Raw genomic sequence first — 12,840 nt, 5'->3', positions numbered from 1 at the left:
CCACTCATGTAACCCCATACACCAGAACCAATGCCCAAAAGCTGGAGACACTACTATTACTTGACTGAAAGGAAAACAAAATCTATTTCAGAAAAACTAACATGCAAAGATTCATAACTGTACTTAAAAGCAATTAATTGGCAGAAATAGCTTTTTAATGGGAGATAAACTTCCAATGGTGTACTCTGACACCAGATTCTCCTGTCCTTCAAAAGAGTAGACTTTAGTTTTTTACCAAGAATATAACATTTAATAAGGGATATGAAATGAGTTAAACTACTTGCATTTTTCCACTTACATAACATTTATATAGCAAATCAGCTTTTATTTTCTCCAGATACAAGGAGATGAAGCTTGGTAATATATTCCTGTGGGATAATAAACAGAAAACTCTGTCTCTCTTCTTAATATATTAGAGCCCTATAATCCAGACCATATGATCAATAAACTATATGAAAATTAAATCATACTGACAGTCTTAGGCAAAAAAAGTGAAGGAAGTAGAAACTTTTTTTTTAATACTATGGTGTTTGGAATATTAAAATCACATGTTGTTTTATTAATTTTTCTTTGGGAAGCCAAGTAGAGTTCTCTTGCATACATTTCTCAATTAAATACTTACCTTCAAACAGATTTTCCTATTAAAGGTATATTAGAGAGACATATAATTAGTGATATTGTAAAATCTGGCCTATGCTTGGGAATGACACTAATCAGTAAGTCACTTAGAAAATGACTTTGTTGACATGGTTTTAATGGCAGGGAATATACCCTTAAAATGGATAGTTCTGTGCCTCTCATAATAAAAATGCATGGCTTGGATATCTTAGTATTTTTTTGAAGTAAACAAAATTAGACTAACAGTGAGTAAACATAATAAATAAGTTTAGAATATTAGCTTTGGGGGGATATGGGGATGGACGGGATAGATGAAAACTGAAACCAGCCCAGTACACCTTATTTTTGTTCTCCTTCAACACACAACAGAGAATCTTTGGGTTTCTATGTCCCAGAATAAACTATCAGTGATAGGTGCATGTCTTTTTGCAAATTCCTTCATACTTCTTTTTCCTTAAAAAAAAAAAGGCAGTATCTCGGGACTGCGTTCTGAAACCAGAAGAGTGGAAGGGAAAAGAACTAAACTACAAAGATTGTCAAGCATGTTCTAGCTCTGCTTTCCTAATCACAAAGTAGGGGGTAGGAGAGTACGCTGCACAGAGGAGGCACTTTCCAGGGCCCTACAAATTGTTTACCCTGCCTCCAACAAAACACAGCAAACACTGGGAAGCCCCAGGCAAGTTTACAGCAAACAACTTTAATGTTTGCCCTCAGAGCAAAAGAGGGTCTTTTAAAAATTCAAAAGTTGGGTCACAAAACTTTAATAAAAGTACTTACTAATCTGTCCCACTGTGCAGAACAAGCCAACCTCTTACAGGAAGGTAGGCCCCCCGGTGACAATTCTTTTACATAGCATGGTAATGTTTAATTTATATTAAGGGAGGTGCAACTGTTGTGTACCCCTGGAACCATAGGGCCTTCTCTTCCCTTCCACAGAGCACAATTCTACCTTTGGTGGTCTCTCCTTATCTTATGGGGGCCGTTCTTACTTTTAAACTCTCAGAATCCCATCTTTCTTCTACTCTCAGAATGTCAAGCCAAGGATAGGGGAAAGAAAGTGGAGACAAATGGTAACAGTAAGGTCCATGCACAAAAAGTCCCATGAACACAAGGGAAGTATAACTCCAGCACAAGGAGGCCCCAGTTTGCAGTGTGCACGGACAAATCCATTTCAAAGGGTACTTAAGTCTCTGTGCAGGAGTTCTATTTTAAGGGAACTGAATTGGGAACACAGATGTTTCTTCAGTTAGCAGAGTTGGCAGAACAGCTCCTGGACCAAATCCGAGTTCTTAATGCAGGAAGGGGCCTTGGAGAGCATCTAGTTCAACTCACTCGTTCAACAAATGAGGAAACTGAGGCTTATGAGGCAGTTAGGTGGCACACCCAACAAGTGGCAGTCTTCCGATAACAAATCCTGAGCGCTTTGCATTACACCATAATTTGCTTTATTAAAAAAAAGGAAAGAACGCCTATGTTGACTTCAACCTTGAAACTACTGCAGGCTCATGTCAATAGCTTTCTCCCTCTCCCCAACCGAGTTCATAAATCCTCCTCACTCTCCCACTCCCATTCCTTTGGACTCCCACCGCTCCTTAAGCTGTAGCTTACAAAGAGTTTGCAAAAACAGTAGTCGATCTCCCCATCTTTGGGAACCATGGTTTACTTCCTCCCGTACCTCAGTTTCCTCACCAGTAACACGAGGCTCCTCATGCCCACTACCCTGAATTAGAGACAGAGACGCTCAAGAAACCACCCAGCACCAAGTCACACAGAAGTGACTGCTGAATCAGTATCTAGCACCGGGCCCGGGGAGGGCACCTTTCAAACCCTGGGGGGCCTTGAGGAGCAAAGTGAAGAGGCACCTCTGCAAGGCCGGCTGGGCCGAGGCAGCGGCAGCAGGGTTGGATGTGTACACACAGCCGGGGGAAGGCAGCTCCAGGAAGAAGCCTGGCTCTCCGAGAGATCCATCGTACTCGGATGGATGGCAACAAGCTATATGCTGGCTCTAAATCACGGTTCAACCAACTTCCCTATTCTGAAAGAAAAAAAAAAACCCACATCTTCCGTGGGATTCTGCCCGGACTTCGGGAGACACGAAGCGACTTCCAACTAGAGACAACTTTTAAAGAACCAGTTTACAACCGTCCTGGAACGCACAAACACGCCCAAACCAAACACTTTACAGGGCGGGAAGTCCGTAGAATCGCGGAGGGAGGAGGCCTCGGGGCCAGAAGCGGCGCGAAGGCTCGGCGAGAAGCCCGCGGGGGCCTCCCGGAGCTGACAGTATCGGCGGGCGGGCGGCGCGGCGCGGCGCTGCGGGGGAACGCGCCCGGCCCGCGGCTCCACGCCAGCGAGGAAGCGAGCGCCGAGCCCCGCGCGCAGGGACACGGCGGGGCTGGGACGGGCGTCGAGGGACCGAGGGACAGCGGGGCTGGGCTCACCCATGAAGAGGCAGAAGAGGTCGAGGCAGATGAGCAGCACCCGCTTGCTGCCGCTCTTCCTGGGGTTGTTGTTGAGCGCGGGCCGGCCGCTGTTCTTGCTCTCTGGAACGATCGACTTGTCGTACTTGTAGTTTTGCATGGCGCTGGCTGCGGCGCGAGCCTCCCGCCCCGCGAAGACGCCCCGGGACAGCAACCACAGACCCAGACGCCGGGTTGCCTCCCAGTTGTGCTGCCGCCGCCGCTGAGGCTGCTCCGGAGAAAAGCGGGTCGGCCCCGGTTCGGGGCACCGCGGCGAGGGTGCAACCCCGGCTGCCTGCTGGCTTTCAAGCTGCAGAAAAGTTCTCGAGGTTGTCGGTGGTGTTTTTTCTTCTCCTGTGCGCCTCTGCGTTCCTCTATCAACCCCAGAGCGTTTAAAAGTCCAAGGGGAGGAGAGTCAAATCCCGAGCAGAAACTTTTGCAGAGCTGTGGCCCTTCGGGCGCGCTGGGTCGGCGTGCGTTAAGAGCGTGCGAGCGAGTGAGGGGGCAGCGCGGGCGCTCGGCCACTTTCCTCCGCTGCTGGTTACTTAATGAATGGGAGCCGCGCTGAGCCCAGCAAACTCCAACTTTTCCTCCTCCTGTTGCTGCTGCTGCCGCGGCGGCTGCTCCTGTGATCGCCTAGGTTTGTTTTCCGCACTTTTATTGCACGAGGTCCTTTAAAAAGAGAGAGAGAGACCAAGAAGGACCTCCTTACTTGGCTCTGATGGGATTCTGAAAGCACAGCCCCTTCCTTAAGCTGCCTAAGACGTAGGATAATTAAGGCCACATTTCCCCCCACCCCCTTCAAAAAAAAAAAAAAAATCCTAAAAGGAAAAGTTACTTTCAAACCAGAGAATCCGGGAGCCCCTAGCGTTCAGAAACACCACATTGTCACAAAAGGAAAAAAGAGAGTCAAATAAAAAAAGAAACTTTATCTTGCCGGCCTTGGGTCAGCTAAAATGCATTTTTCTCCTCCTTTAAAAGTTCTGGGCTTTTAGGCTTTATTTTGACGCTGGTTTTCTTGAATTGCAGTATCCTGAAAATACTCAAGTAAAACTTTTTTTTCCCTGAACATCTTAATACTCGCCAAGCACTGTCCTAGATAGTGAGGATACACCAAGATGAAAAAGACTGTACCGACCCAGCAGCCAGACCCCTGAATTTGAATCCTGGCTGTGAGACTTTGGGCAAGTTACTTAATGTTCCTGTGCCTCAGTTTCCCCATATACAAATTGAAGATAATCGTTTCTCCCAGAAAAAGTAATTGCGATTTAATGAGTTAATCCATATAAGCGCCTAGAACAGTGCTGGGTGCATAAGCAGTGCTATGTAAAGTTAATGATTGCTTTTATTCCTGCTCCTGGGGTGAAGGATTACCAGGCCCTGCAAGTCCTGGCTGATTCAGCTGGTTTTAAGTGTTGCTGTACCACTATGGGGAGTCCCGGAGCAGCAGGAGTGCTTTATTGAGGTCTTTAGCTTGAGTCTTCCAGCAATGTAACACTTGGCCTTAGAGGCTGTGATATTATTTGTGATTATGTTATGTGAGTTGATCATGCCTCTCCCAGATAGAATATAAACACTTTCAGGACAAGGGCCTTCCCTTCTATGTTCCAAAGTGCCTAGCACAGGCAGAGCTGGGCACACAATGGAGAATAAATGGGCATTTCTTCCAGATGTTTCTGTTGTGCATCCAGAAGTAGAAATAGTTTGTGGCTTTTTGATACTTCATATCGATCATGCTCTTTCTTGCACTGGCTTGTAATGGGGTTCAATAGCCCTCCTCCCAGACACCATAAACCACTTGCCCTTTCTTGAACAGCCTTTCACACTCCTTACCGCTGCTCTGAGGCTCCCTCTGCCTGTAACATATCCCTATCCCTTCTCTAAATAGCAAGTGTTTTGCTTTAGAGTTCTCTGAAATATCACCTCCTCTCTGAGCCCTTTTTTGACCTCTAGACAGAATTAACTTCATCCTAAACATTTTGTCTATAACACTCTTGTAGCATTTTATTGCAGTCTTTGATGTTATAGTTAGTAAACACTAGTCAGCTGTATAGATTATCAGCTACAGAATCTTGCTAGTGCCTAGCACAGGGCTTAGTGTCTGAGAAATTAAGTTCTCCTTGGGACTGGTTAACAAAAAGAGGGACTTGGCAAAGAAAGGCAAAATTGCTATCTTCTGGAAGCAAGAGTAACTGAATCTCCAAAACAATTTGGAGCTGAGGCTTGCAGCTTCCCCTATGAGACGGCATTCTCAATTCAAATAACAGCAGGTAAATGTCAGGTTAACCATGAGGACAGATTCCTTATCTAGCCTTTCTGTGAGAAACACCTTCTCTTGAAATGTTAGAATAACAAAAACGATACAAAGCCAATTTCATTATTATTGTCATTCCAAAAGGAATTCAGGGTCCTCCCTGTATTTTCCTGGCCCACAGGGCCCTCTTTGTAATTATAATTATCCTTGAAATTCTAAATCACCAAACCCTGTCTTCGGGATTCCAAACTAACCAGGGAAGCTAGTGCAAACCTGAACACTACAGCCCACTCTAATCTTTCCCTCCATCGAGCTCCAAAAAGTCCTTCAGCATCTGTGCAACATATCCTACTATATACCACACTGGTTAATTGCTATGCTTTTCCTAAGTGGTCATAATTTGTCTCTAAAAGATTGTCAGCTCCATGAAGACAGAGACTTGACTTTGACACCTCAAGAAATATTGATGAAATCCAATGTAGAAGAAATAAACAGTGAGTGAGTGAATTTTATAGGTGCCTATCTTTGAATTTCCTTTCTGCTTTTCCTTATCTATGAAATGACTTTTATTAAGAATATACAGATTCTTAAAAGCCAGACTTTTACTGTAGTTAAATGGTATTATAACTCAGATCATTTTTGGCCTCTTTAAAGATTACTGGCCAAGATGGTTAGCTTTTGCCTGTACTAGATTGAATACTAGGAGCCCATTACACTGTAATACTGCCTAAAGTTTTCTGGACTAAACTCAATACTTATTAAAAAGGACAAAAATATATTATTCCAAAAGCAAATAAAAGGGAAAATAGGTGTATGTTGAAATAAGAATTTTTTATTTCCATTTACAAGGCTCCACGGGCTATATATTTCATAACTAAAAGATCACAGCATTAATTGATGCATGTGGTTGTACAAATACAAGTATTATATTTGTAAAACTCTTCAAGGAAGCAGAACTCTACAGATATTCACTAAAATTCACCTGAACAGAAAGAGAGTATCAATATCAGTCTGCAGATAATAGGAAATAAAACAGCCTACCCAGACACATAATTTGAAAAACCCTTTGCTTTAAACCTTAAAAGTGAACAATCTTACCAGCAAATAAAATGCAATGGAACATATCATATATATGTTACCACAATTAAAAAAAAATTTTTTTTAATGCAATGGAACAGAATTGGTAGGTTTAAAATTGCGTCATTTCAAAATAATAAAGTAACTAAAACTCCTGGTAAACATAGCTTAACAGTATTCACACCTTAAAATGATATCCAGTTCACCAAACTAGTCTGTATAAAAACTACAATGTCAGCAGGATCAGTGCCTTTTTAAGACCAGCTTATTATGTGTGGCAACAACAGCACATCATTCTTAACTAACTGATGCCTCCCATGAGATTTAAATGGCCTTCATTTCTAAGATCTCTTGTTACCTCATAATTTTATTTTTCTCTCTCTCTTTAACCTCTAACATTTAATAATTAATCATGTTTATTTTTTGAAAAGGTATGAATTAACTCTGGAAATATTTAAGGGAAAGGTAGCTGAGTGCCTTTACATAAAATTGTGTAGTCAAAAGGTCAGAGACCAAATTTCCCAAGCCATTGAAATTAATTTAAGAAGACAAATAAGTGTTGGCTAAGAAATACCCATTAATTCAGGTTCTTTGAAACCAGTTACACTTCTGATTTTTACTAAACAAAAATTGCTGGCTTGCTGCTATAGTCGTTGGAGTCCATCTCGTGAATGCTCCCACAGGACTTAATGGAGGCCTCCACTCTAACACCCCTGAAAAAGTCAGGAACAGGGGCTTTGACGTCAGAGAATCTTGGATCTGCTTTTGACCTGAGGCACACTGAGTAACCTCGCTGAACCTCAGTTTCCTCAACTTTAAAATAGGTTGACATTTTTCTCTGGTTGTGGGAAGAATGAAAAAAGTATAAAATAAAATAAAGGAGTGGATGTGGCTCAAATGGCTGACCACCCACCACCTCCTGGGTTGGTCCAGGTGCTTTCTGAAAAAAACAAAACAAACAACAAGCAAAACAAATGTAAAAATTAACTCAGGGAAGCCAATGTGGCTCAGTGATTGTGTGCCACCTGCCAATGTACAAGGTCCAGGGTTCAAACCCAGACCCTCAGTACCTTTAAAAAATAAATAAAATAGAATAACACATCTGCAAATACCTGATACACAATAGATCATCAATAAACATTAGTTGAATATTAATATTTTTAATGAACACTATTTCTATAATACATCTCATTTAAATGTATATATTTAAAAAGCTGGGAAGCAGATTTGGTTCAACTGACAGAGTGTTCGCCTACCATATAGGAGGTCCAGGGTTCAAACCCAGGGCCTCCTGACCCGTGTGGTGAGCTGGCCCACGCGCAGTGCTGATGCATGCAAAGAGTGCCGTGCCACACCAAGTAGGGGAGCCCCACGCGCAAGGCATGCACCCTGCAAGGAGAGCCACCCATGTGAAAAAGTGCAGGCTGCCCAGGAGTGGCACCACACACACAGAGAGCTGATTCAGCAAGATGATGCAACAAAAAGGAACACAGATTCCTGGTGCCCCTGACAAGAATACAAGCGGACACAGAAGAACACACAGTGAATGAACACAGAGAGCAGACAACGGTGGGGGGGCGGTGAAGGGGAGAGAAATAAATAAATAAATCTTAAAAAAAAAAAGCATTTATCACTACATCACTACAGACTCTAATATACTGTTTAATTTTATTTATCCTTCCTAAATGGCAATAACACCTTCGCCTCTCTATTTCCGACTCTCTTCTTTTAATGTACATTTTCTCCAGCTTTCTGAAGGAAGTAAATCAGACACGTTTAATTTTTTAGACAATTTAGTTACACATTGTTTTCTTTGGGATTGTTTGTGAAACTTGGGAAAAAACGTTTGCTTAAAATAATAATCTTTTACAAATGAGAGTGCTTTCACTTTAAAAACACATTCACATCTTTTATCTTCATGGTATCCTCACAGCTCACAGAGGTAGGTGGGGTTGGTATCTCTAGTCCCATTTTATAGATGAGAAAGCTGAGGCAAGCCCATTTAACTGGCTCAAACTGGTTTTTTCTTTAGGTAAAATGAATATGATTCTACAGGAGCTCAGGCAGTATAAAGCAGAGACTTACAGTTTATAATGCATTTTATCACAATCTATGACTTAGGTAGGACAGAGATTGTTACCTTTGTTTTAGAAACAAGGAAACTGAATCTTGGAAAGATAAGATACTAGCTCAAGGTTGATGGTAAGATTCTTTTTTTTTTTTTTAAATTATTTATTTATTTTTTTAAAGTTACGTTCAAAAAATATGAGGTCCCATTCAACCCCCCCGCCCCCACCCCCCACTTCCCCCACAGCAACACTCTCTCCCATCATCGTGACACATCCATTGCACCTGGTAAGTACATCTCTGAGCATCACTGCACCCCTAGTCAATGGTCCACATCATAGCCCACACTCTCCCATGTTCCATCCAGTGGGCCCTGGGGGGATCTACAATGTCCCGTAATTGTCCGTGAAGCACCACCCAGGACATCTCCTCCTCCCGAAAACGCCTCCACATCTCATCTCTTCCTCCCATTCCCCAAACCCAGCTGCCACCATGGCTACCCTTCCCACACCCATTCCACATTGTCTCTGTGGACATTGGATTGGTTGTGTCCATTGCACATCTATGTCAAGTGGGGGCTTAGATTCCACATGGATACTGGATGCAATCCTCCTGCTTTCAGTTGTAGACACTCTAGGCTCCATGGTGTGGTGGTTGACCTTCTTCAACTTGATGCTAGCTGAGTGGGGTAAGTCCAATAAATCAAAGTGTAGAAGCTGAAGTCTGTTGAGGTTCTGGGCCTGGGTGTCATATTATCAGTCCAGAGATTCAGAACCCCTAAATATATCTAAAACCCCAGCACCAACTACAATTCCATTAAAGTAGCAGGTAAGATTCTTAAAGTGCCAGTAGTATCCCTTCTCTGAATTTCTAGACTTCAATTCTTTTCTTCACACCATAAGTCTCACCCTCAAAGGGGCTCAGGAATGTCTGCTTTCATGGAATAGCTTAGAAGGACTGCAGTATTACCCTTCCGTCTTTATTAAAGAAAGAAGTGAAAAGTTTATTTTGCTTTGTCTTTTTTTACAATCTTGGAAGGGAACATTGTTGCACATTGTGTGGCTGAAACAGGAGATTTGGGTTCATTATTTGTGAAGCAGTTTTTTGTTATGAATAGGTAGCTTTAAGGAACAGAACAGGGAAGCGGATTTGGTCCAATGGATAGGACGTCCGCCTACCACATGGGAGGTCCAAGTTTCAAACCTAGGGCCTCTTGATCCGTGTGGAGCTGGTCCACATGCAGTGCTGATGCACGCAAGGGGTTCCCTGCCACTCAGGGGTGTCCGTGGCTTAGGGGAGCCCCATGCGCAAGGAGTGTGCCATGCAAGGAGAGCCACCCATGCGAAAAAAGTGCAGCCTGCCCAGGAATGGTATCACACACACGGAGAGCTGACGCAGCAAGATGACACAACAAAGAGACACATATTCTGCGTGCCCTGACAAGGATACAAGTGGACACAGAAGATCACACAGTGAATGGACACAGAAAGCAGACAACTGGGGGGAGGGGAGGGGAGAGGAAGGGAAGAAAAATAAATAAAAAATAAATCTTAAATGTCACTTGCTTTTCAAAAAAAAAAAAAAAGAACAGAACAGGACAGTGGATGTAGCACAGTGGTTTGAGCACCTACTTCCCATGTACAAGGTCCTGGATTCAATCACCCATATCGCCTAAAAAAAAAAAAAAGTCTCAGTCATGCCATTCTCTTTTTTTTACCCTCTACAAGCAGTAATCTTTTCTTTACCTACAAATTAGGGCAGTTAAGAGGTAACCTTATGATATTTGAAACTATTACTTTTGTTTGTTTATAAAAAACAATTTAAAATAAGTGGAAGAACTTGAAAATAAAGATGTTTCAGAATTTGTCTCCATAACCAGAGTTAAAAGAACTAAGGCATGATTAATAATTCAAAAGGAGACAGATGCTGCCACCTTGTGTCCTTGTAGAGAAATGCTCTGACTCCAAAAGTGAAACTTTTAATTGGGGGGATGGGATGGGGAGTGGTTAGAATGGGAATCCAGAACTTTTATATCATACATAAAATAATAATAGACAGCAATTATTGAAATTTTCTGATCCAATTATTGGTCATTTACTCAGCAAATATTTACTCAGTGCCTATATGTATCAACTACTCTTCTAGGAGTCAGGGATATGACACATGAAAATTCCTGTCCTCATTGAACCTTTATGCTTCTAATTTTTGTACCTATATTAACTCAGCTAACACTCTAATCAACTTGTGACGAAGGTACCCTGAGACACAAGGAGGTTACGTAAGTGGTCTAAGATTTCATAGCTGCTAAGTCATGGATTTGAACCCAGGCACTCTGATTCAAGAGCCATCAAGACTTTAATCATTAAACTATAGTGAAAATTTTTATGTCCTCTGTATAAGCCAGGGGAAAGATTGGTGGTTTCTAAACTTGTACTTTAGTTGTGTATCTGGAAGGAAAAGGTGAAAGGGGTGTGTATGTTGTATGTGCATGTGTGTATACACATACATGTATTTATTTATTCACTGGATTCATATGTATACATATTCACTGCATACATATTTGTGTATTTAATCACTCAAGTTTTCATGAATACCTATTTTATGCTAGGATTCATGTTAGATGCTAGAGAAAGTAAAGCTATGATCCCTTTCCTCAAATAGCTCATTTCTGGTAGGAGAAAATCCATGTCAATAGATCCTGCAATATTATCATGGCACTTCCCACATGAAATTATTGTGCCTAGCACAGCACATAGTAAGCTTTTAAAATGTTTGAATGAATGATTTGAAGAGAGTTATAAGTTCAACATAAGGCATCATATCTACACAGTAAAATTGAAAAAGATATATAATAACTTGAGTACAAAGTCCCCATCTCAGTCATTGTTAGTTTGCCTTTATCTTTATCCTAAAACTATTGCTCTACTGAGTGTTCCCAGGTTAAGTGAATAAGGATGATGGTAAGAAGTTCCATTAAGACAAAATTCAGGGGGCAAAATAAGGAAGGAAATTTCAGTAGCATTCTTTGAGTACAGTAGCATTCTCCAAAGCACTGGTTCCTTTTGTATGTATTATTTCATCTCTTCATGTCAACCCTATGAGATAATACTAATAGCTACCACTTATATTGTGCTTACTATGTGCCAATCCCTAAGGACATTGCACATATTATCTAATGCATACACTATCTAATACCTATGAGGTTGGTGCTATTATTATCCTGATTTGGTGCTAAGAAAATGAGACTCAAAGAAGTTAGTTAATGTGCCCAAGGTCACACACTATGGTAATAATAGAGCCAGGATCCTAAAGCAGGCAGTTGGGTTCCAAATTCCTTGCTCCTAACCAAGCAGCTAAAATGCTCAGTACATTATTATATGGTTATTATAGGTTATTGTTATCTTCTCATTTTACTGATTAGGGAATCAGTGAAAAAACATTAATATATGAAACATTCCAAGTAGAGATGCCAAGGCGGCAGATAGATTTATAGATCTAGAGTTCAAGAGAGAAGTTTCGTCTGGAGATATAAATTTGGGAGCTGTAGCAATTTATATAGTATTTAAAGCCATGAGACCAGATGATATTACCAAGAGAGTGAATATAGAAAGACACAAGGACAAAGAACTGAGGTGTGGGGCATTCTAGCAGTAAGAAGAACCAGTAAAGAAAACTTTGAGCCAGCAAAAAAGAAAGAAAACTATACATGTTTAGTGTCTTGGAAGGCAAGAATATATCTGGAAATTGAGTAGGTGATAAATTATATTGCATGTTGCAAATTGGACAAATAAGATAAAGACTGAGAACACTGGATTTGTCAACACAGAGTTCATGTTGATGACCTGGACAAGAATAGTTTTTGTAAGGTGATGAGGATGAAAGAGCAATTGAAGTTGGTTTCAGAGAAAATAGAGGGAAGGTGGCATCACCAATATGACAGAATGAAAAACTACAGGATTCTGTCCCCCCACAGAAGTGAGAAACAACAGGCAAAATTTGCCAGAATCATCTTACTCAGACCTCCAGAAAATAGTTAAATGGTCACAGTAAATGGGTGAGCAGTGAATCAAGAAAAAGGCAACTTATGGGAAGCAGATGTGGCTAAACTGATAGAGCATCCACCTACCATACAGGAGGTCCAGGGTTCGAACCCAAGGCCTCCTGGCCCATGTGGTGAGCTGGTCATGTGCAGTACTGCCACGTGCAATGAGTGCCATGCCACACAGGGCTGTCCCCCATGTACAGGATCCCCACATGCAAGGAGTGCACCCTGCAAGGAGAGCCACCCCATGCGCAAAAAGCGCAGTCCACCCAGGAGTGGCGCCGCACACACAGAAAGCTGATACAACAATATGACACAACAAA

General features: G+C 41.9%; 1 protein-coding gene across 2 annotated transcripts in view; it reads right to left on the bottom strand.

Annotated features, from left to right (window-relative positions):
- PLPP3 (phospholipid phosphatase 3) overlaps window positions 1-3,814 on the bottom strand; it is an 83,713-nt gene extending 79,899 nt beyond the window's left edge. The window contains exon 1 of one of the 2 annotated variants that reach the window (XM_004474519.5): window positions 3,060-3,814. In XM_004474519.5, coding sequence (XP_004474576.2) covers window positions 3,060-3,198 — 139 coding nt within the window. In that variant the 5' untranslated portion in view covers window positions 3,199-3,814. The remainder of the gene's footprint in view (window positions 1-3,059) is intronic. The other variant, XM_004474520.5, reaches the window with a different exon arrangement.
- Window positions 3,815-12,840: the final 9,026 nt, after the last annotated feature.

Source organism: Dasypus novemcinctus, chromosome 9, assembly GCF_030445035.2.
Source record: "Dasypus novemcinctus isolate mDasNov1 chromosome 9, mDasNov1.1.hap2, whole genome shotgun sequence".
Lineage (NCBI taxonomy): Eukaryota > Metazoa > Chordata > Mammalia > Cingulata > Dasypodidae > Dasypus > Dasypus novemcinctus.
Note: the sequence above shows the minus strand (reverse complement) of the source record. Positions and strands in the feature narration are given on the sequence as shown.